At 35.4% G+C, this 16,456-nt stretch overlaps 1 protein-coding gene across 4 annotated transcripts in view; it reads right to left on the minus strand.

The window, feature by feature from the left end:
• Window positions 1-1,983: 1,983 nt before the first annotated feature.
• The window catches only part of LOC100313697 (p63-like transcription factor), a 61,670-nt gene continuing 47,197 nt past the window's right edge, over window positions 1,984-16,456 (minus strand). The window contains exons 1-9 of one of the 4 annotated variants that reach the window (XM_085508260.1): window positions 15,632-15,802; window positions 13,766-13,935; window positions 13,351-13,429; window positions 12,595-12,892; window positions 11,857-12,075; window positions 11,246-11,441; window positions 6,142-6,462; window positions 5,124-5,217; window positions 1,984-4,875 (exon numbers count right to left, since the gene is read on the minus strand). In XM_085508260.1, the coding sequence (XP_085364386.1) occupies window positions 4,549-4,875; window positions 5,124-5,217; window positions 6,142-6,462; window positions 11,246-11,441; window positions 11,857-12,075; window positions 12,595-12,892; window positions 13,351-13,429; window positions 13,766-13,935; window positions 15,632-15,655 (1,728 nt within the window). In that variant the 5' untranslated portion in view covers window positions 15,656-15,802 and the 3' untranslated portion in view covers window positions 1,984-4,548. Of the gene's footprint in view, window positions 4,876-5,123; window positions 5,218-6,141; window positions 6,463-7,430; window positions 10,028-11,245; window positions 11,442-11,856; window positions 12,076-12,594; window positions 12,893-13,350; window positions 13,430-13,765; window positions 13,936-15,631; window positions 15,803-16,004 lie in introns of those variants that run through there. The other 3 variants (XM_085508258.1, XM_085508259.1, NM_001168152.1) reach the window with 3 other exon arrangements.

Consider the following 16,456-nt stretch of genomic DNA (forward strand, 5'->3'; position numbering starts at 1 on the left):
ACCTGTACTTCGAACATTCGCAAGTTTTCCTAGGTAGTGCGAGACAGCTTTGTCTTTTGACCTATTAGTTTTGTGCTGACCTCTTCTCCGCGTCTTGATGTTTTGTTTTGCTTGTCATAATACTCACTGATTGATGACTTTGTTTAGATTTTGAGTTACAACTCGGCCACGACCTTTGCTTTTACCGTGAAACATGAGGAAGTTTACGTCAATTGACGGACATTGCATTTTTTTAAAACTAATGAAGCACACTGTCTATCATCCCCATTTTTTTTTGCTGATTTCTATTCTGAAAAATTCGACCGTCCGAAAATGCACCTTAATTTTGACTCTAAAAACACGTCACATTTCTAACACAAATTATTTAAAACCAGTCGAAATTTTGGAGTTTTTACGGTACTTTAGATATCAGTGTGAAAGATTAAAATTGGTTAATTACGCAAATTAGGTAATTAATATGTACAGATTTTAACCCACAATTATTCAGGTCTGTCTATTGTCCTACAGCATCCATGTACATTCATTGATATGTGATGTATAGTACCTGAGATATCAGTGTGAAAGTTGGTTAATTATGCAAATTAGGTGATTAATATCCACAAATATTTACCGGAAACTAATTGGGTTTGCATAATTCTAGATTCATTGAAATATGATGATTAGTACTTTAGATATCAGTAGAAAAGCTGAAAATTAATTATGCAAATTAGGTAATTAATATGCACAATTATTTACCCTAAAACTAATCAGGTCTCTGCATAGTCCTAAAGGATCTATGTACCAAGTTTCATTGAAATGCGATGATTAGTACTTGAGATACATGTGGAAAAGCTGAAAATTAACTAATTATGCAAATTAGGTGATTAATATGCACAAATATTTATCGAAAACAATCAATCTCTGCATAGTCCTTGAGTATGTAAGTACCAAGTTTCATTGAAATGTAATGCTAACTACTTATATCAAATGCTGAAAATTAATTAATTATGCAAATTAGGTAATTAATATGTACTGATATTACCATAAAAACTATCAGGTCTGTGCAGTGTCGTATGACATCTATGTACCAAGTTTCATTGAAATGTGATGATTAGTACTTGAGATATCAGTGGAAAAACCGAAAATTGACTAATCATTATGCAAATTAGGTAATTAGTATCCACGGATTATTACCAAAAACTAATCAAAACCTAGCATTAGTTCAGAGCATCTATGTACCAAGTTTCATCAAAATCCAATGAGTGGTTGTTTAGATATCAGTGGAACAGTCATGGAACCACTAAAAAATAGCTAATTATCATGCAAATTAGGTAATTAATATGCACGGATTTTTACCAAAAATTAATCAAATCTGCGCATATGTTCAGAGCATCTATGTACCAAGTTTCATCAAAATCCAATGAGTGGTTCTTTAGATATCAGTGGAACAGTCATAGAACAGCTAAAAATTAGCTAATTATCATGCAAATTAGGTAATTAACGAGCATGGATTTTTACCAAAACCTAATCAAATCTGCGCATTGGCCCAGAGCATCTATGCACCAAGTTTCATCAAAAACCGATGTATGGTTCTTGAGATAGCAGTGTAACAGTCGGACACACATACACACATACACACATACAGACACACTAACTGCAAAGACTCCCATTTTGTGCTTCGCACATGGGAGTCAAAAACATTACCAACTATAATCAGTGCTCATTGTCTCGGGGGGAAAAACATCAATTGTATTGTGTGCAAAGAATTGCATCTTTTCACAGCTGCATGAACAATATCTAATTGTTCTATAAAACTAAATTGATTATGTAGAGTTTATGTCGTTTAGGTATATATTAGGTATAAATTACCTAAGTTGAATGTTACAATGTTGTACAACTGAGCACCATACAGGAATCTGACATAAATCTGAATTCTTCAACTTCATTCTCATCATAAAAGTGGGAAGTTTTTTTTCTCATATAACAGATACAAAGACAATAGCATTATTTGAAGAATAACCGTTTATTACTCAAGTGTTCCTTACAGATTTCACTCAAATCTTAAAGAATAACCCCCAGGCTAAAAATGGTTACAATACTTTACAATATGTCAGTTGCCAATCAAAAATAGACTTCATTTTTCCCCCTTTAACCGAAGTAGTCCAGAATTACAGATTAAAAAAAAAAAGACCATTTTATTTCAAGCACTTTGATTTTAAGACATCTGATTGGGCAGGATTGTTCACAAACATTCAAATGAAAGTGGGCAGTTTTCGTACGCATCAAACAAGGCAAATAATTTGTCATGAATCCCAAAATATGCGAAACTGTGTTTCTTTTTTTTTTCTCTCTAAATATATCACGGGGTGTAACAATACAAGCTAATTTGTTACAAAACAACAAAATGGCAGCTAAAACTCAACTTACTCAACACTGGTGTTATAGTATGGTAGTGTAGCTATGGTAACATGGCAATGGCAGTTATAACGTTTCTACTAGTATTATGGCAGTGGCAGGCCTCTAACACAGGTCAGGGGTCATTGGTACTCCCTGAACTTCGACCTTGGCATGGTGACCTCTGACCTGAACCACGACCTGCTGCTCATGGCAGCCAAAATTTCCAAAATGTATGACAACAGGTATTGGAGTTCCTTTGTTTGTGTATTAATTGAAAAGTCCCACCTAGATTTTTTTTTTTTTTAGCTAAAAAACAAAATGCTAAAAAAATACAGCCATCTTAGGAAGGAACTAAACACCAAAAATACCGACCCAAAACTGAAATGAAAGGTAGTGTTTTCTGACTATAAAAAAAAAGAATAAAGCAAAACTTTCTGGAAAGGAAAAACTCACTTAATTTTTTTTTTGGACTATAAAATAAACTAGAGAAATTATATCATAAAATAAATTTTTGTGGAGGAAGTTCTAGACATTTCAGAAAACTTTGGCAACACTTAAAAACATGATATACATACAAATTCAGGGTCATGTTACAATCAAATTAAGGAAAAAATGACCAATCAAATCTCAGCTCTTGCTCCCATAATGCTTACAGCACAAGTTAATATATAGTTTGAAAAAAAAAAAGATATTCATAATAAACAAGTTGATAGTCAGTACTATGTACAGAAAAAGAATAAAGAGGTTAGAAATAGCAGGACAAACTAAGATCTAGAGAGCTCAAATTGCACATGGATTTTCATGCGTAAAATAACTGTATACCATGCGCCATCAAAAATCTTACACCAACTTAGGTAGTCCAGTTAAAGAACCCCTAGGTTGATGAAGGAAACATTTTTCATCTGAGTGCACCACAGCACTCCACCAAACCAGTGCAATTGAGCTCCCCAGATCAAAGAGGATTGCAGAGCAGCCAAGTTTTACACCTTCAGTTCGACCTTTGACCTCTGAGGTGTATTCTTTGTTCTTCACCATGATTTACATAAACATTTAATCTATTAAACAATATACATATTACTTTTCTTTTCTTAACTATTTAAAAAAAAAATAAACATGTTGACATACATTTCCAACAATGCACAAAAAACCACAAAAAATACCCAATATCAAACTACAAAATGAAAGCTAAACCGGCAGTTAGTTAAAAGTCTATACTTGTTTACAAAACAGTTGACGGAAAAAGCCACCAACATTATCTCCACAAAATTAATGAATCTGATTGGCTAACATTAATTTCTGTAAATTGTCATCACTTGCATGAGAATCTTACAGCACTGCAACAATTCAGTTAAATAACAACTTTTTTGGAGTCACAAAAATAAGTTTCTTGCAAAATTACTGAGTGAGGTTACTGTGAACTGCTTTCATTTTCATGAGACAAATTTTTAAGAAATTTCTGAAGTCCGTAAAAAACTTGAAATTTTGTTGCAGTGAAAATTTCTCTAGCAGTAAAGATTAAGCGAACAATATCACTAGAATAATGAATTCATTACAATACATTTTCCTAGAGAATGCAGTTGGTTGATTCTATAAACGAAACGGTCAGAAAATGTATTCAAAAGTTAATTTTGTGCCAAAGCCCTGGTTCACATCCATGCAACGACAAGGTAATTTTGATACAAAGCCCTGGTTTACATCCAGGCAACGACCAGTTAATTTTGAGCCCCAAATTGACACTACCCGGTACATGTAGGGACCTATAAACATGATTATTTGCAAGCCAGTCAAATCACACATCAACAAACATTTTGGGATCACTTCCTCTTACTCAATGTCAGTAGAACTTTTAAACCTCCTAGATAAAAAGATGAGTGATCAATAACACATAAATGGCTTTTCCATTCCACACTATGAATGTAAAATGAAAATTCTTTGGCAGATATTTACTCTTATAGCATTTTACAAATCTGTATCCCCTACAAAAAATGATTGAATTCAAAGCATTTACAAATACCCTTTCGCAGACATGAACAAGAATTATACACTTAAAAATGGGAAACATACACACTTGACAATACCAAGAACATCCTTTTAAATATTGAATGGTTTGATCCACCAAGGTACAATACATGATAGTTTGGATGAACGACATTGTCACAAAAGGGTGGGCATTTAATGCTTAATGTTTCTGTCTCTGAGAGTCATTCTTCGTGGAGTGTCCCCATCTTCCATGTCTTCTTTCATCCCCTCTTTACATGGCGAAGTGTCCTTGTCTTTTTCTAGTTTGACTGACAGGACTTGTTTTAATGTAAACCGTGTAGCATGGTACACTTGCTGGTGATTCTCTCCACTCTGACTGTGCAGACTCACTGTTGACGCATTACTTCCCGTTCGCATCATACTAGGTGTACTGGAAAAGTTGTCAGCAGCTCGGTGATCAATAATGCCTTTCCAGATTTTGTCCTTCTGTCGTGGAGATATTTTCATATCATCAAGATCCTGAATGTCGTAAATGATGCAACAATTGTTAGTTGGACAGCACATATTCTCAAGAATTATTATATACAACTCGTTTGTACCCAAAACAGTGGTCAAAGGGGTTGTGTTTCAGACCCCTTTGTGGACTTTTAAAGACTCATTAGTGAATCTAAGACGAATTTCAGAGACTAATCAAAAGAAACATTCTGTACAAAAATCACACTCTACTCAACAAAATAATTTTCTAATAATAATAATCAGTAGTTTACCTCGATTGTAATAGCATCTAATTGGTGAATAAACAAATAACCCTTTTTACGGAAAATTTCAGAATAATTCTCACACCCAAACTTGGACAACCAGCTGGAAATACAAGAACATTTTTTTTAATGAATTAGTACAATTTTGTACTTGTTTCCATGGAGTTCCTAAAATCCTATCAGAAGCAAAATTTAATCAGCTTGGGATTATTTTTGATGAATAATACTGCCGAACTACAAGTAGTTGCTAACTGTTTTGCTATGCACGTTTTAAGATCATTTTTAATTAGAATTGGTAAATGCAATCCACTTTTATGAGGGTGCAGAGTTTGGCTAAATGTGTGCAGTATACTTGTACCCAAAAATCTCAATTGTATGAATAGGAGAAGGTATATGACAAGTAGTGTTATGCCAAGCACTAATAAGACATGCACACCTGTGACTGTGACTGTGACTGTGACTGTGCCCCCCCCCCCATGCGAGCAGTATCAGTATGTTTAATTTTGTATACGATTTGAAAGGCAGTTAATTTGCATATCTAATGATACTAGACGTGTATTAGTTTGGCATCTCATGTTGAAGTTGCTTTCACCAACTTTCAATCATGTGATTTTAAGATGCAAATAGCAAACCAGTCTGCAACACAGCTAGTGATGTTGCCATTTCGGTGGCCAGGACAACACAACAACATTTAAATACATATTGTTGCAGTAGTCAGTTTAAGTATTGCAGTACCGGTAATAGTAACAATCTTATCAGAAAATGAACAAAATAGAACTTTGGCTGAAAAGTGCTGTTGGTTCTTATACATGGTATAATAAAAAGCTGAAAAAACGAAACATAGAAAGACATTGATTCCCATAGTCGCATGTGCTACTCACAATTTGTGAGACCTCCAATGTGTTCAAACAATTTTCTCACTTAATAATTACCAAGCATAAGATGACCAATACGTCATCAGTGACAACTATCTGTTATATCTTCGTCAGTTCAGTAATACCATCTAAGACTGCTCAATTTGACTTACCCATTAATAGTCATGTCTTGAATAGAGGATTGTGAGAAACAGATAGCATTTGACGGCATCTGATGGGTTGGAGACGTATCTGCCTGTGACATCACGGACTGATGAGAGAAACCTTGACTCTCCATCATGGTTGGACCATTCGTCAATGCTGGTGGGGGTGGCAAAGCAATCCCACTGTCAGTCTCGTCAAAACCGCCACCATTTTCATTGTGGTATCGGGCATCATGTCTGGGTGCAAAAGAATTGATCGGAGGCAGACCGTTATTAATGCTACCGTGGCTAGGGTAGGTAGATGTTCTGGACAAACTAGGATGCGAACCCCTGTAAAAAAGAACATCCCATTTGGCGGTTAGTGGTTAACGCTAACAGTCCCGTGTTAGCCAGTGTAAGGACTGTGTGAGCCATCACCTGAAGTAAAAACAGATATCACCAGGATGCTGGATGAGACGAGAATTGTTAGGGTGGAAGGTTGGAAGGTCAGCATGCCTGCCAGGAAATGGAGGAAAGATGAATTTATGAATGATAAACATGCACACACAAGATGAATTAGTTAAATCTATGGAAATAATCTACCCTACACTACACTACACTACACTAATACAAAGACAAGATTGGGATTGGGATATTGTTCTCCAGGTCATGTATTCTGTTAACTCGTACATACAGTATCATTATAAAACACTATACACCACCCCACATTATATTTATAACGGTATTCCCTGCATGTCTTGTACACTGACTGAACCATTATAGACGTTGTGCAGGGGAAAGAGTGGGTCTGGTGGTGAAAGGGGATTACAGACACCACATACACTCACAAAATAAAACACTGAGGATGAAATTATGAAATGTTTTATTTCAACATTAAAGATGAATTCAAATTACAATAGATTCATTTTTCTTAATAATTATCGTGTACTCAATGCATTTTTGTTTGACAAAAAAAAAATACTGGGGTAATTTTGACCAATTTTGTGGGGAAAATACAACTGCCATATCATCAGACCAATAATAAAATTATTTAAAGCGGGAGGATCGTCACCTGCAAATGTGCAGGCATCAAGTCCAAAGTGATTATGATAGCACACACTAAAAACACAAAGGCTCATGGGTAGATGCTTGTTTGTAAACATTGACATGCTATGGCCATCTGACGCATACACAGGTGACGACTCCCCCGCTTTAATAATGAGAACTTGCATAATGCTAACATTTGTAGAAAGACATCAGGAAAAACCTTTCAGTTGTTGACTTCTGAATGAATTGTATTAATATCTATTTTTTTTTTCTTAAATTAATTTTGTTTAATTTTAACACTTGGCTCAGAGGAAGATTCTTTTTTTACAAGAGCTGTTGGCAAATTAACATATTTTCACTATTATTAGTATATGCTCTTACATAAACATAATTATATATCTATGGTCCAAATAAGGTTATTTGAATGATGCAGCTTAGAATAAATTCAAATTTTTGGTTTATGTATGCTTAATAGAACACATACAGTATTAGTGAAATTTTAGTTGCATTCAACCTATCGAATTGAAATTTATTCAGAGAATAGATAATTTGATAGCATGTGTACCGGTATAAATGCTGGATTTTTATAAGTGTACCAATTCTCAATTGAGCAGTGCTCAACAAATGATACTTTTAAGCAGAGTTGAATCACAATTGTTACTAACAGGGGTAAATTACACCCATTAAGTAACCGAATAATTTTGGTGTTAAGATAGCACCTGCTTTGAATCAACTGTTACATTTTTAACCTTTTCATTGCCAGACTTCGCAAATTTTTCTGTAATTCTTTCATTATATTCTCCAATATTTCTAGAAATGAATTAATTTGAGTCAATTTTCACTCGAAAAATTTTGCAACTTTTGTCCCAATCTTCTGAAGAATAGTGCAAACTATGAACGGGACTATTTTATGAATTTGTGATGAAAAGAGGGAACTGGCAGTGAGAATGGCGAAGAAATGTTCATAAAAATGATTAATTTGAGAGGAGGGATAGGTGATTTATGTCAGCTGTTTTGTTGATGCTATCCTGTTTTATGTTGGTCATAATAATGATCATAACACCACCATCACTGGTGAAGTTCTCATTGAATTATTTTCAGCTGGGCAGTTTAAACAGCGTCAAAGACAAGACAAACACTTTGAATCACTCGCTTTAATTTATGCAATAACAAAAACACATTGAGAACTTTCTCAATTAAAAATATATTTTTCTTTAAAAACGAAATTCATATTTGTATAAAAGAATCTAAATTAAATTAATTTGAAATTAATAATCTTAACCAATAATAGAGTAATATATAAGTTTTACAATATTTACAGAGGGGAAAAAAAGCATAATATCTGACGAGTTAACTGAATTTTGTATTTGCATCATTTGAATAATAGATCATACTCAAAGTGTGGGAATGTGAAATAGAACTAGAGATTTTGTGACAGTTTGAAAAAATTAAAACTCAAAGTAGGTGATAATTTAACTTGGCCATAATTGCATAATTTGAAATGGAAACTTTGTTATCTAAAACAAAGCATCAGGTTTCCTTTAAGACTTTTTTCATGAAATTTAAGTTTACAGCACAATTTTAATAAAAATGGTACACATTCCTGTTCATCTCTTGCATTTGTAAGGTGCACTTCAAGACGCAATAACATTTCTCAGAACAAAATTTGTTTTTGGGGAACACTGCACAGCATGGATACAGTATTTGTTCTATTGAAAGTACCTGCATCTCCAAAAGAGACACGTACAAGCCAAAAAATGTGAAAAACACTGACAATTTTTGATAAAAGCTTTCTTTGGAAGAAGGCAAATATGCTTCTAATAGAGAAAACTATCCTCCAATTTCCAAATACCACGTGTTTATGTGTTGACATTAAAAGCTTTAATTTCATGAAACAAAATTTCATGGCTTTCAAGAGTAAGTGAAAAATCAGGAAACTTTGTAAGCAGTGAAAACAGCAAATGCAGCGTAGGGAGGTGCCATTATACAGTTTATGTAAATGGCTCTCATCTGAGAATGCTATGTTCTTAAGCACTGTCATTGTCTTGAAAGTTTTAAATACCATAAGGTTCCTCAAAAACTAAAAATAATCTAAATCTGTTCAATGCTTCAATTTTGAAATAAAAATACTATGTTGGCTGTGATGTCAGCTTGATGGCAGCTATGTGTAAATTAGAAGTGGTATTTTCGCTTAAATTGGCAGTCTCTAAAATGTCAAACTTCCTAGTGTCATTAGAATCATTTCATTGGATAGATGTTCTGATTCAATTTGAACTGAATATGTACATTGTATGTGTATAATTAGAAAACTACAAATCTGATCAAATCAACTTAAAATTAAAGTTTTGGAGATTTTCTGGGTTATATGGTTTTCTTTCAAGACGAGAATAATAGGGCAGAGTTCTTACTATAAGTCATAAAACTCCCAACGAAAAGACAAAAATTGGTGGCAATGAATAATGAAACTAAATCTCCGCGTAGGTTGAAAAAACAAAAACCACAATTTCTGAAGAAATATTTGGCACTTTCGCGATCGCGATCACAAGCACTTGATCACAGTTGTTCCTGTTCTTTTTCAGCAATTACATCATTAAGGTGAAAGAAAGCAGAACTGTAGGTACAGGGATAACGTATGGAAGTGTCATTCTTAGAGAAGTGTCATAAATACATTTACGGCAGTCCTTTACTTTATACTTCATATCACAGCTGGTTCAAAGGCTCAAGCTCAAGCTCAAGTTCAAATGTCTGAATAGGGCAGTAACTTTTCCATAGTGAAGCCAGTGAAGTGATCAAAGTCTGGCAATCCAGTTTTCACTTTTTATTTTCCTTCTTTGGCTTCTTTCCAATGTTATCAGGGACTGCAACCAACCTGAAACAATCCAGGTAGATCGGTCACCAATCAAGAAATGCAACAAGGGAAATTCACTCTTAAGCATTCTTTGAAAGCCATGCAAATTTGCGGCTCGGATTCTGTCAGTCTAAGACAGGTCATGTGATTTGACCACAGCAACAATATCCATGTGATTGGGATCCATATACGGAAAAAAATTACGGTCATGTGACTGGAGTATCCTATATATGGCAGGCTAATTTACATAACAGCTGAATAATTATTTAAGAACTGAGGTGGCGCTTGGTGTTGTTCTTTTCCGGTTTCTGTTGCATTGTTTGTATTTTGCAATTCACGGCTATAAGAAAAAAGTGCAATAACGTCAATGTAATTTACAACAGCACAAATTTTGTACGAAAACTCACCTCATAATTAATCAGCCGCTCCAAAGCAAGAGTCAACAGTTCCAAAAACATTTCCTCAAATCCTTTTAGTCATGATCAACATCTCACACACAGAACAAGTTTGTACACAATGTAAGGGGAAGGGAAAGGGTTGTAATCTAACAAACGCTCTTTCCTACACTGACATGTAAAATTATTGCAACATGGACTATTTAATGTCAAGATTATTATTGGTTTCGAAAGCAGCGAAGTTGGCAGCCACCACGAGTGAGGAATAGACTTAGAGGACCACTTCAAGTGTAACACAGAATAACGCAGTGTCCAATGTAGTTTCAATTCATAGAGGTCTGTTGAGCTATTAGGACATTTTCCAGCTAACAGACTTGAATGATATGGTCATCTGATACATAACATTTTTGGTAGGGCATTCATAAGCTTCTAATTCAACAAAAACGGTATACACTATAGTTTTAAGAAACTAGCAAACTGGACTTGTGGTGACTAAAAATTGGATTGGCTTTTGCACAACCACTGTTCATGAGGTCAAATCTGTTCCATAGGGAATTGGTGTTAGAAGATTAATGATCAGATGTGTAACATGAAATTTTAGAAGCCAAAACACAAAGTTTCCCATTATCCTTAGACAGTCCTGAGCACCAAAACCTCAACAAAAATGCATGCTGATTCAAGTTGACTTTTAAACGTGCAAGAAACACACCAGGGTTCTTTTTTTTTTCAAAGAAAGAAATCTGAATCATAACACAACTGTAATTGGCATGTTTATTGAGAGATGGTTTTCAGGGGAAATCACAGCACAACGTTGATATACACTTAAGTGATGTACGGTACTTACTGTCTGTGTTGCTGTGCCCTGTACTGATTTACTGTGTTCTGGGGGATGTAACTCATCAATTCAAGTGACTCTTTGATCTTCAAAAGGATTTCATAGTTTTCCCGACCTCGTACTGTTAATGTGTAAACATCGTCGTCTCCCTTTCGTTTTTTGGTGCCGACTGACATCATCTGAAACCCAGCTGTTTTACTGAACCCTGTGGTAGACAAAAAGAAAAACATTAAATGGATGTAATTAGCAAATAAATAATACAGCTTGAAGTTCACCAAACAAGTTTTTCCTTGGTGCAAACAAATAATACTCAATGCTCGCTATGGGCAAAGTTCACGATTTATGAAAATATAATTTTTTCCTTAATTAAGAGTTAATTTTAGCTGATAATGATGCTCATACCATAAATATGCAAAGTAAGACACATTCTACAGAAATTCCTAGGGTATCAACTCGATTCTAATATTTTAGCATATCCACAATTATATCAATACCACTCACATGCTTCTGAATGCAAGCTAAACTTTCCATACACGACTAAACATTACTTGCAGTGATTGACACAAGGATCCCAAACTCCCACTTGTAAACCATCACCTGATTGGTCAATAAGAACTTACCTCTTTTCATTTGTTTTGGTGGAGGGTGACATCGTTTTTCATCTGACTTTCTATCTCTACCAGGGCAGGCACATATTCTGACATCAAGTACTCTACGTCCCAACACTAAACCATCTTTCTCCATTTGAAAGATCACTTGTATCGGGCGGCGATTCAGTCCCCCCACGCAAGAGGAGAAACACATGAACGCATAAAGGCAGGTAATGTATTCAGTTCCAACTGTAACAAAGAAAACGATATTAAAATAGGTAGCAGAGAACCCAAATTAGACTTGCATTCAATTTTTAAAAAAAGTGTGTGAAGTGTGAAAATACACTTGACTAAACTAAATTGATTGATTTCATATTAGCTAATTGAATACATATCCAAGTTGAGTGATGCCAGGTACCAGAAGGCTGGTTAACCTCTTCACCACCAGACTTCTCTGCACTTTTTTTCTAATATTCTTCATTATGAAATGAACCCTAGTTTTGGAGTCAAAATGCCGTTTTTACTTTTTACTTTTGAATTTTGCTATTTTTGTCTCAATCTTCTGAAGGAAAGTGCAGACTTTAAACGGGACTATCTTGTGATGAAAAGCGGGAATAAGTAGTGAAAAGGTTTAATCAACATCACCCTATATGGCAGTATGCCAGTGTGTCAGGTCTAGTGGATTGCGTTTCAAAGGATATGCATTCAAATCACAAGTTTTTACAAGTTTTTATTTCATGCATCATACATTTATATATCATTACTAACCTTGTGGGTTTTCGTATGGTACAACCACACTCTGTCTACCAGTCGTGTGGTCCTCTGCATATTGTGCTTGCACATTCTCGCATCGAAGTAAATGAGCTGGAGCTGGGTGACCCTCGTTGTTTTCCTTTGTTGAGGCATGATTAGGACATCGTTTAACCACCTCCTTTACATGCTCTGGACGTTTAAAGACTGGCATGGCTCGGATGATACTACCTGGTGGGGGTCTGGTGTGTGTTTTGAACTTGATTGGGCATGTTACCCCCATTCTCACATATAACTTCTTTACCAAGTCAGAGTACTGTGAATATAAACACAAAGAATTAAACCTGAATCACAATATATGTTGAAGTGATCAAAAACTTTGTCGTCATAAAGATGACAATCCAGTATTATTTTTCATACTGGATTGCATAATTTAACCCAAAAGTTGAAATAAGCGAGACCAAATGGTGAGAAATTGTGAGATTCTTGTTCGGTTAGGGGGCTTATAAGTATATAGCAAAGCATTCTTGCAGTTAGTGGCTTCAGCTACCAATTTGCTGCACTGTACGTAAAACACTGTGAAAATGTTCCCGAAGACAACATGGCTAATCTCAATGCAACATCCTTTGTGTTGTCAGCATCAGTTCGTTAACAAGTAAAAAAAAAGCTCTGGCATTTCCCACACACTGGAACAACCAATTTAAGGTATATACAAGGACCTCTACACACAAGTGTCTCCAAACAGAAGCAATGTTTTATGTTTGGCATACTTACTGTCCATGTTGCTGTCTTTGAAAGTGTTTGAGAGCTGGCCATAGATATTTCAAAACCATAGTCTCCCATGTAATCAGTGCTATGAAAAAGAAAATATCAGAGTTAGGTACAGATATTGACTAAATCACATTAAACAGTAATGCTGCTAAAATAACTTGTAATCGCTCTCATTGGTGAACTCTCACAGGAACTGGCGAACTAAACCTTAAGCATACCATTAAACAGATTACTGTCGTCAGATTTGCTTTATTTGCAATGCAAGCGGTTATGTATGCAAATGACAGCTGTACATCTATGGGAAAAGCACATCATAATGTAACAATAAATGCAATTTTGGGTGTACTCCTTTGGAGTAAATACGTTAAACGCATTTACTAATCTAGTAGTATGAAGTTATAAAGGAAAAGTTACTTACTTGGAGGGGACTGTTGGAGTAGATGCCATCATCTGTGGTGGTGGTGTGTATGGTGGAGGTGTCACGCCATGATCCGTACTGTAATCACTAGGTACGCTACTCGGCATAGCACTGTCGGGTGAGGAATACGGATTGGAAGAAGAGGACGAGACTGGAGCCAAGCTGGTGATCTGCAGAAAAACAATAACTCAACATTAATTAAAACAATAAGCATTTTACAGTAAACTAATTAGCCTTCCCAGAAAATTCCACAGGCACACTTTAAGGTGTGGCATTTGTTGAATTTTACACCTACAAAAAAAAAAAATCATTTTGCTTTTAGGAAAAGAAGCCAAATCTTACAAGTGGTTACTAGCTTTTAAACTTTGGCAAAACCATCATTTTGTGATGAACCACAGAGATACCAATCAGTCAATGTCACCTCATACAATACAACACTATCCACTCAAAAAATAATTAATAATTGCCATAATTAATCCATTTACCAGCACATTACTCAAGTACTGAGAAATTCCTCTGTGGTTATGCTAAATTGGCCAAAAACAAATTACAGTAACAAACATACGAGAAACAATATATTGAAATGTTGACAATAGATGCAATGGCCCCCAGTCTATCCTGTAATCATGTATATCTATATTTGGAGAAATGCCAACACATCTAGAGCTACTACGCAAGGACACCCGACATTACAATGAAATGTCAACATTCTTTATAAATCATAAAACGCAAACAAAAAACCAGGCAAGAAATCTATAATAGCGTATAGTAAAATTGCACATTTCGAAACTCCTGACAGAGGTAGAAAAGAAAGCTGGTCAGATCGAGTTTCAAAGAATTTTAAAAGCTGACTTAAATAAAATGACATCTCCTGAACAAGCAGCCAATGACCATCATCATTATTTGTTGTCGGTAATCACATGGGCTTCATGGGGCTATGATAGACGTCAAGACTACGGTAAAGTCGGGTTCATACAAAATCTTGATACGACTAAGTTGTACAGCATACAGCACATACAGAAAGGACAGAAGCGTACATAATGAACATGCCATAGCGGAAACTACTTTAATCATTTACAAAGTATCCGAATTTTCACATCAAAACATTTTGCCGACAACTACACAAATACTCTTATTCAGCTTTCATGTTTAGATTATACACATACCCAAATACTATCGTGTCGTCACACACGTATAAACTTCAACCAAAAGTTTGAAACACACATTCTTCTCACACACAGGTCATATGCGAGGTATACCGATTTAAAGATGGCTACTGCCTTTGTCTGTCCACACAAATTAGTGTTGATCAAAACATGGAAAATCACCACTGTCGATCGATTAGTTTCAGAAGTAGACTCAAATCTTTGAGCTTCTGAAGCAACAATTCACGAGTTCAGCAAATCAAAACAAATTTTTATATATTTTTAGTAAACTTGTACATTTCAAGAGGCGAAATAAGGGAGCCATGAGACCAACGGAAAAAATGTTCACAGTACAGAATAACATAACAGTATGAAACTGAGTAAACAAGGTTGCAGTTCCACTACAAACTGGAATCTCAACGTTATCGAATCAATAATCAGATACACAGCCAATTTGTAATTTATATGCAGACATTTTATTTTTTGAATGAGCCTAGAAAGACAAACAAATGACAGATCAATACGATTCCAAATATCAGCTTGAGAACCAGAATGGCATGCAACACAGACTCCAGAAGATGGCTATAAACTAAAATTTGATGAGGGAAGCGTTTTAAACAGCGTGAAAATGAACACGAGGGGAGCTGTGTTGTTGGTAACCAGTCAGGAGTATCAACAAGTACAATTAGCTGATTAGCAAGTAGGAAAGATTGATACTAACTGATGTTATATGCAGCATGTCCATTCCATCACACGGTAAGCATACTCAAGTAATAGTCCCACAGCTCAAAGTTAAACAGCTGGCAAACTTTACAACACAAAATGGCGCTAAACGATCAAGATTACTGGCAGCAAAGGTCCCGAGTCAGGCAAGAGACATGGTGGACTAGGCAAAGTTGGCCGAATGCCAAAGCTGTCATCGGGACTTTTACGAAAACTGGGGTTCATTTCATATTCACAGGGCCGGACATATACACATGCGTGTCACTTCAACAAAAGAAATTCCAGCCGCGTACAGTAAATAATTAAAAACTTTGAGAATTAGCGACTCGAACATTTGGGTTGGACAGATAATAGATATAAAGTTACTTTACCCGGTCTCCAGTGAATCGAGCCACGAAACTACCTCGTCGACTACATGGCTCAAACCTACCACCCATAGGTTGCAGCATGAGGAAGCAGTATGTTGTTATATCCGAGTGAAAACAGCAGTCAACGCTTAATATGGAAACTTAACCTTCCAGTGCCAGAAAAGCATACAAGTTAGTCAGAAAGTTAGCATGTGACCTGTTCAGAATGTGCACTTGATGTGTGGTTAAAAATCAAAGCGAAAGATTTAAATTGAAGACTAACCATGTGATGGTGGAGTATAAACAGAAGGAAGAAAAAAATAATAAAGTGAATGGAATAAAGAAATGGCAATGGACGGAGGAAGAGTTATCATAAAAAGAGACTAGATTATGATTTAAATAAAGCAGTCAGCATGAATATACATAAAAATTATTAAAGCAAAATGGTTGGTTAATGACTAGTAACTGAAGTGAAC

This window comes from Saccoglossus kowalevskii, chromosome 15 (assembly GCF_978046115.1).
Source record: "Saccoglossus kowalevskii chromosome 15, keSacKowa6.1, whole genome shotgun sequence".
Classification (NCBI taxonomy): Eukaryota; Metazoa; Hemichordata; class Enteropneusta; family Harrimaniidae; genus Saccoglossus; species Saccoglossus kowalevskii.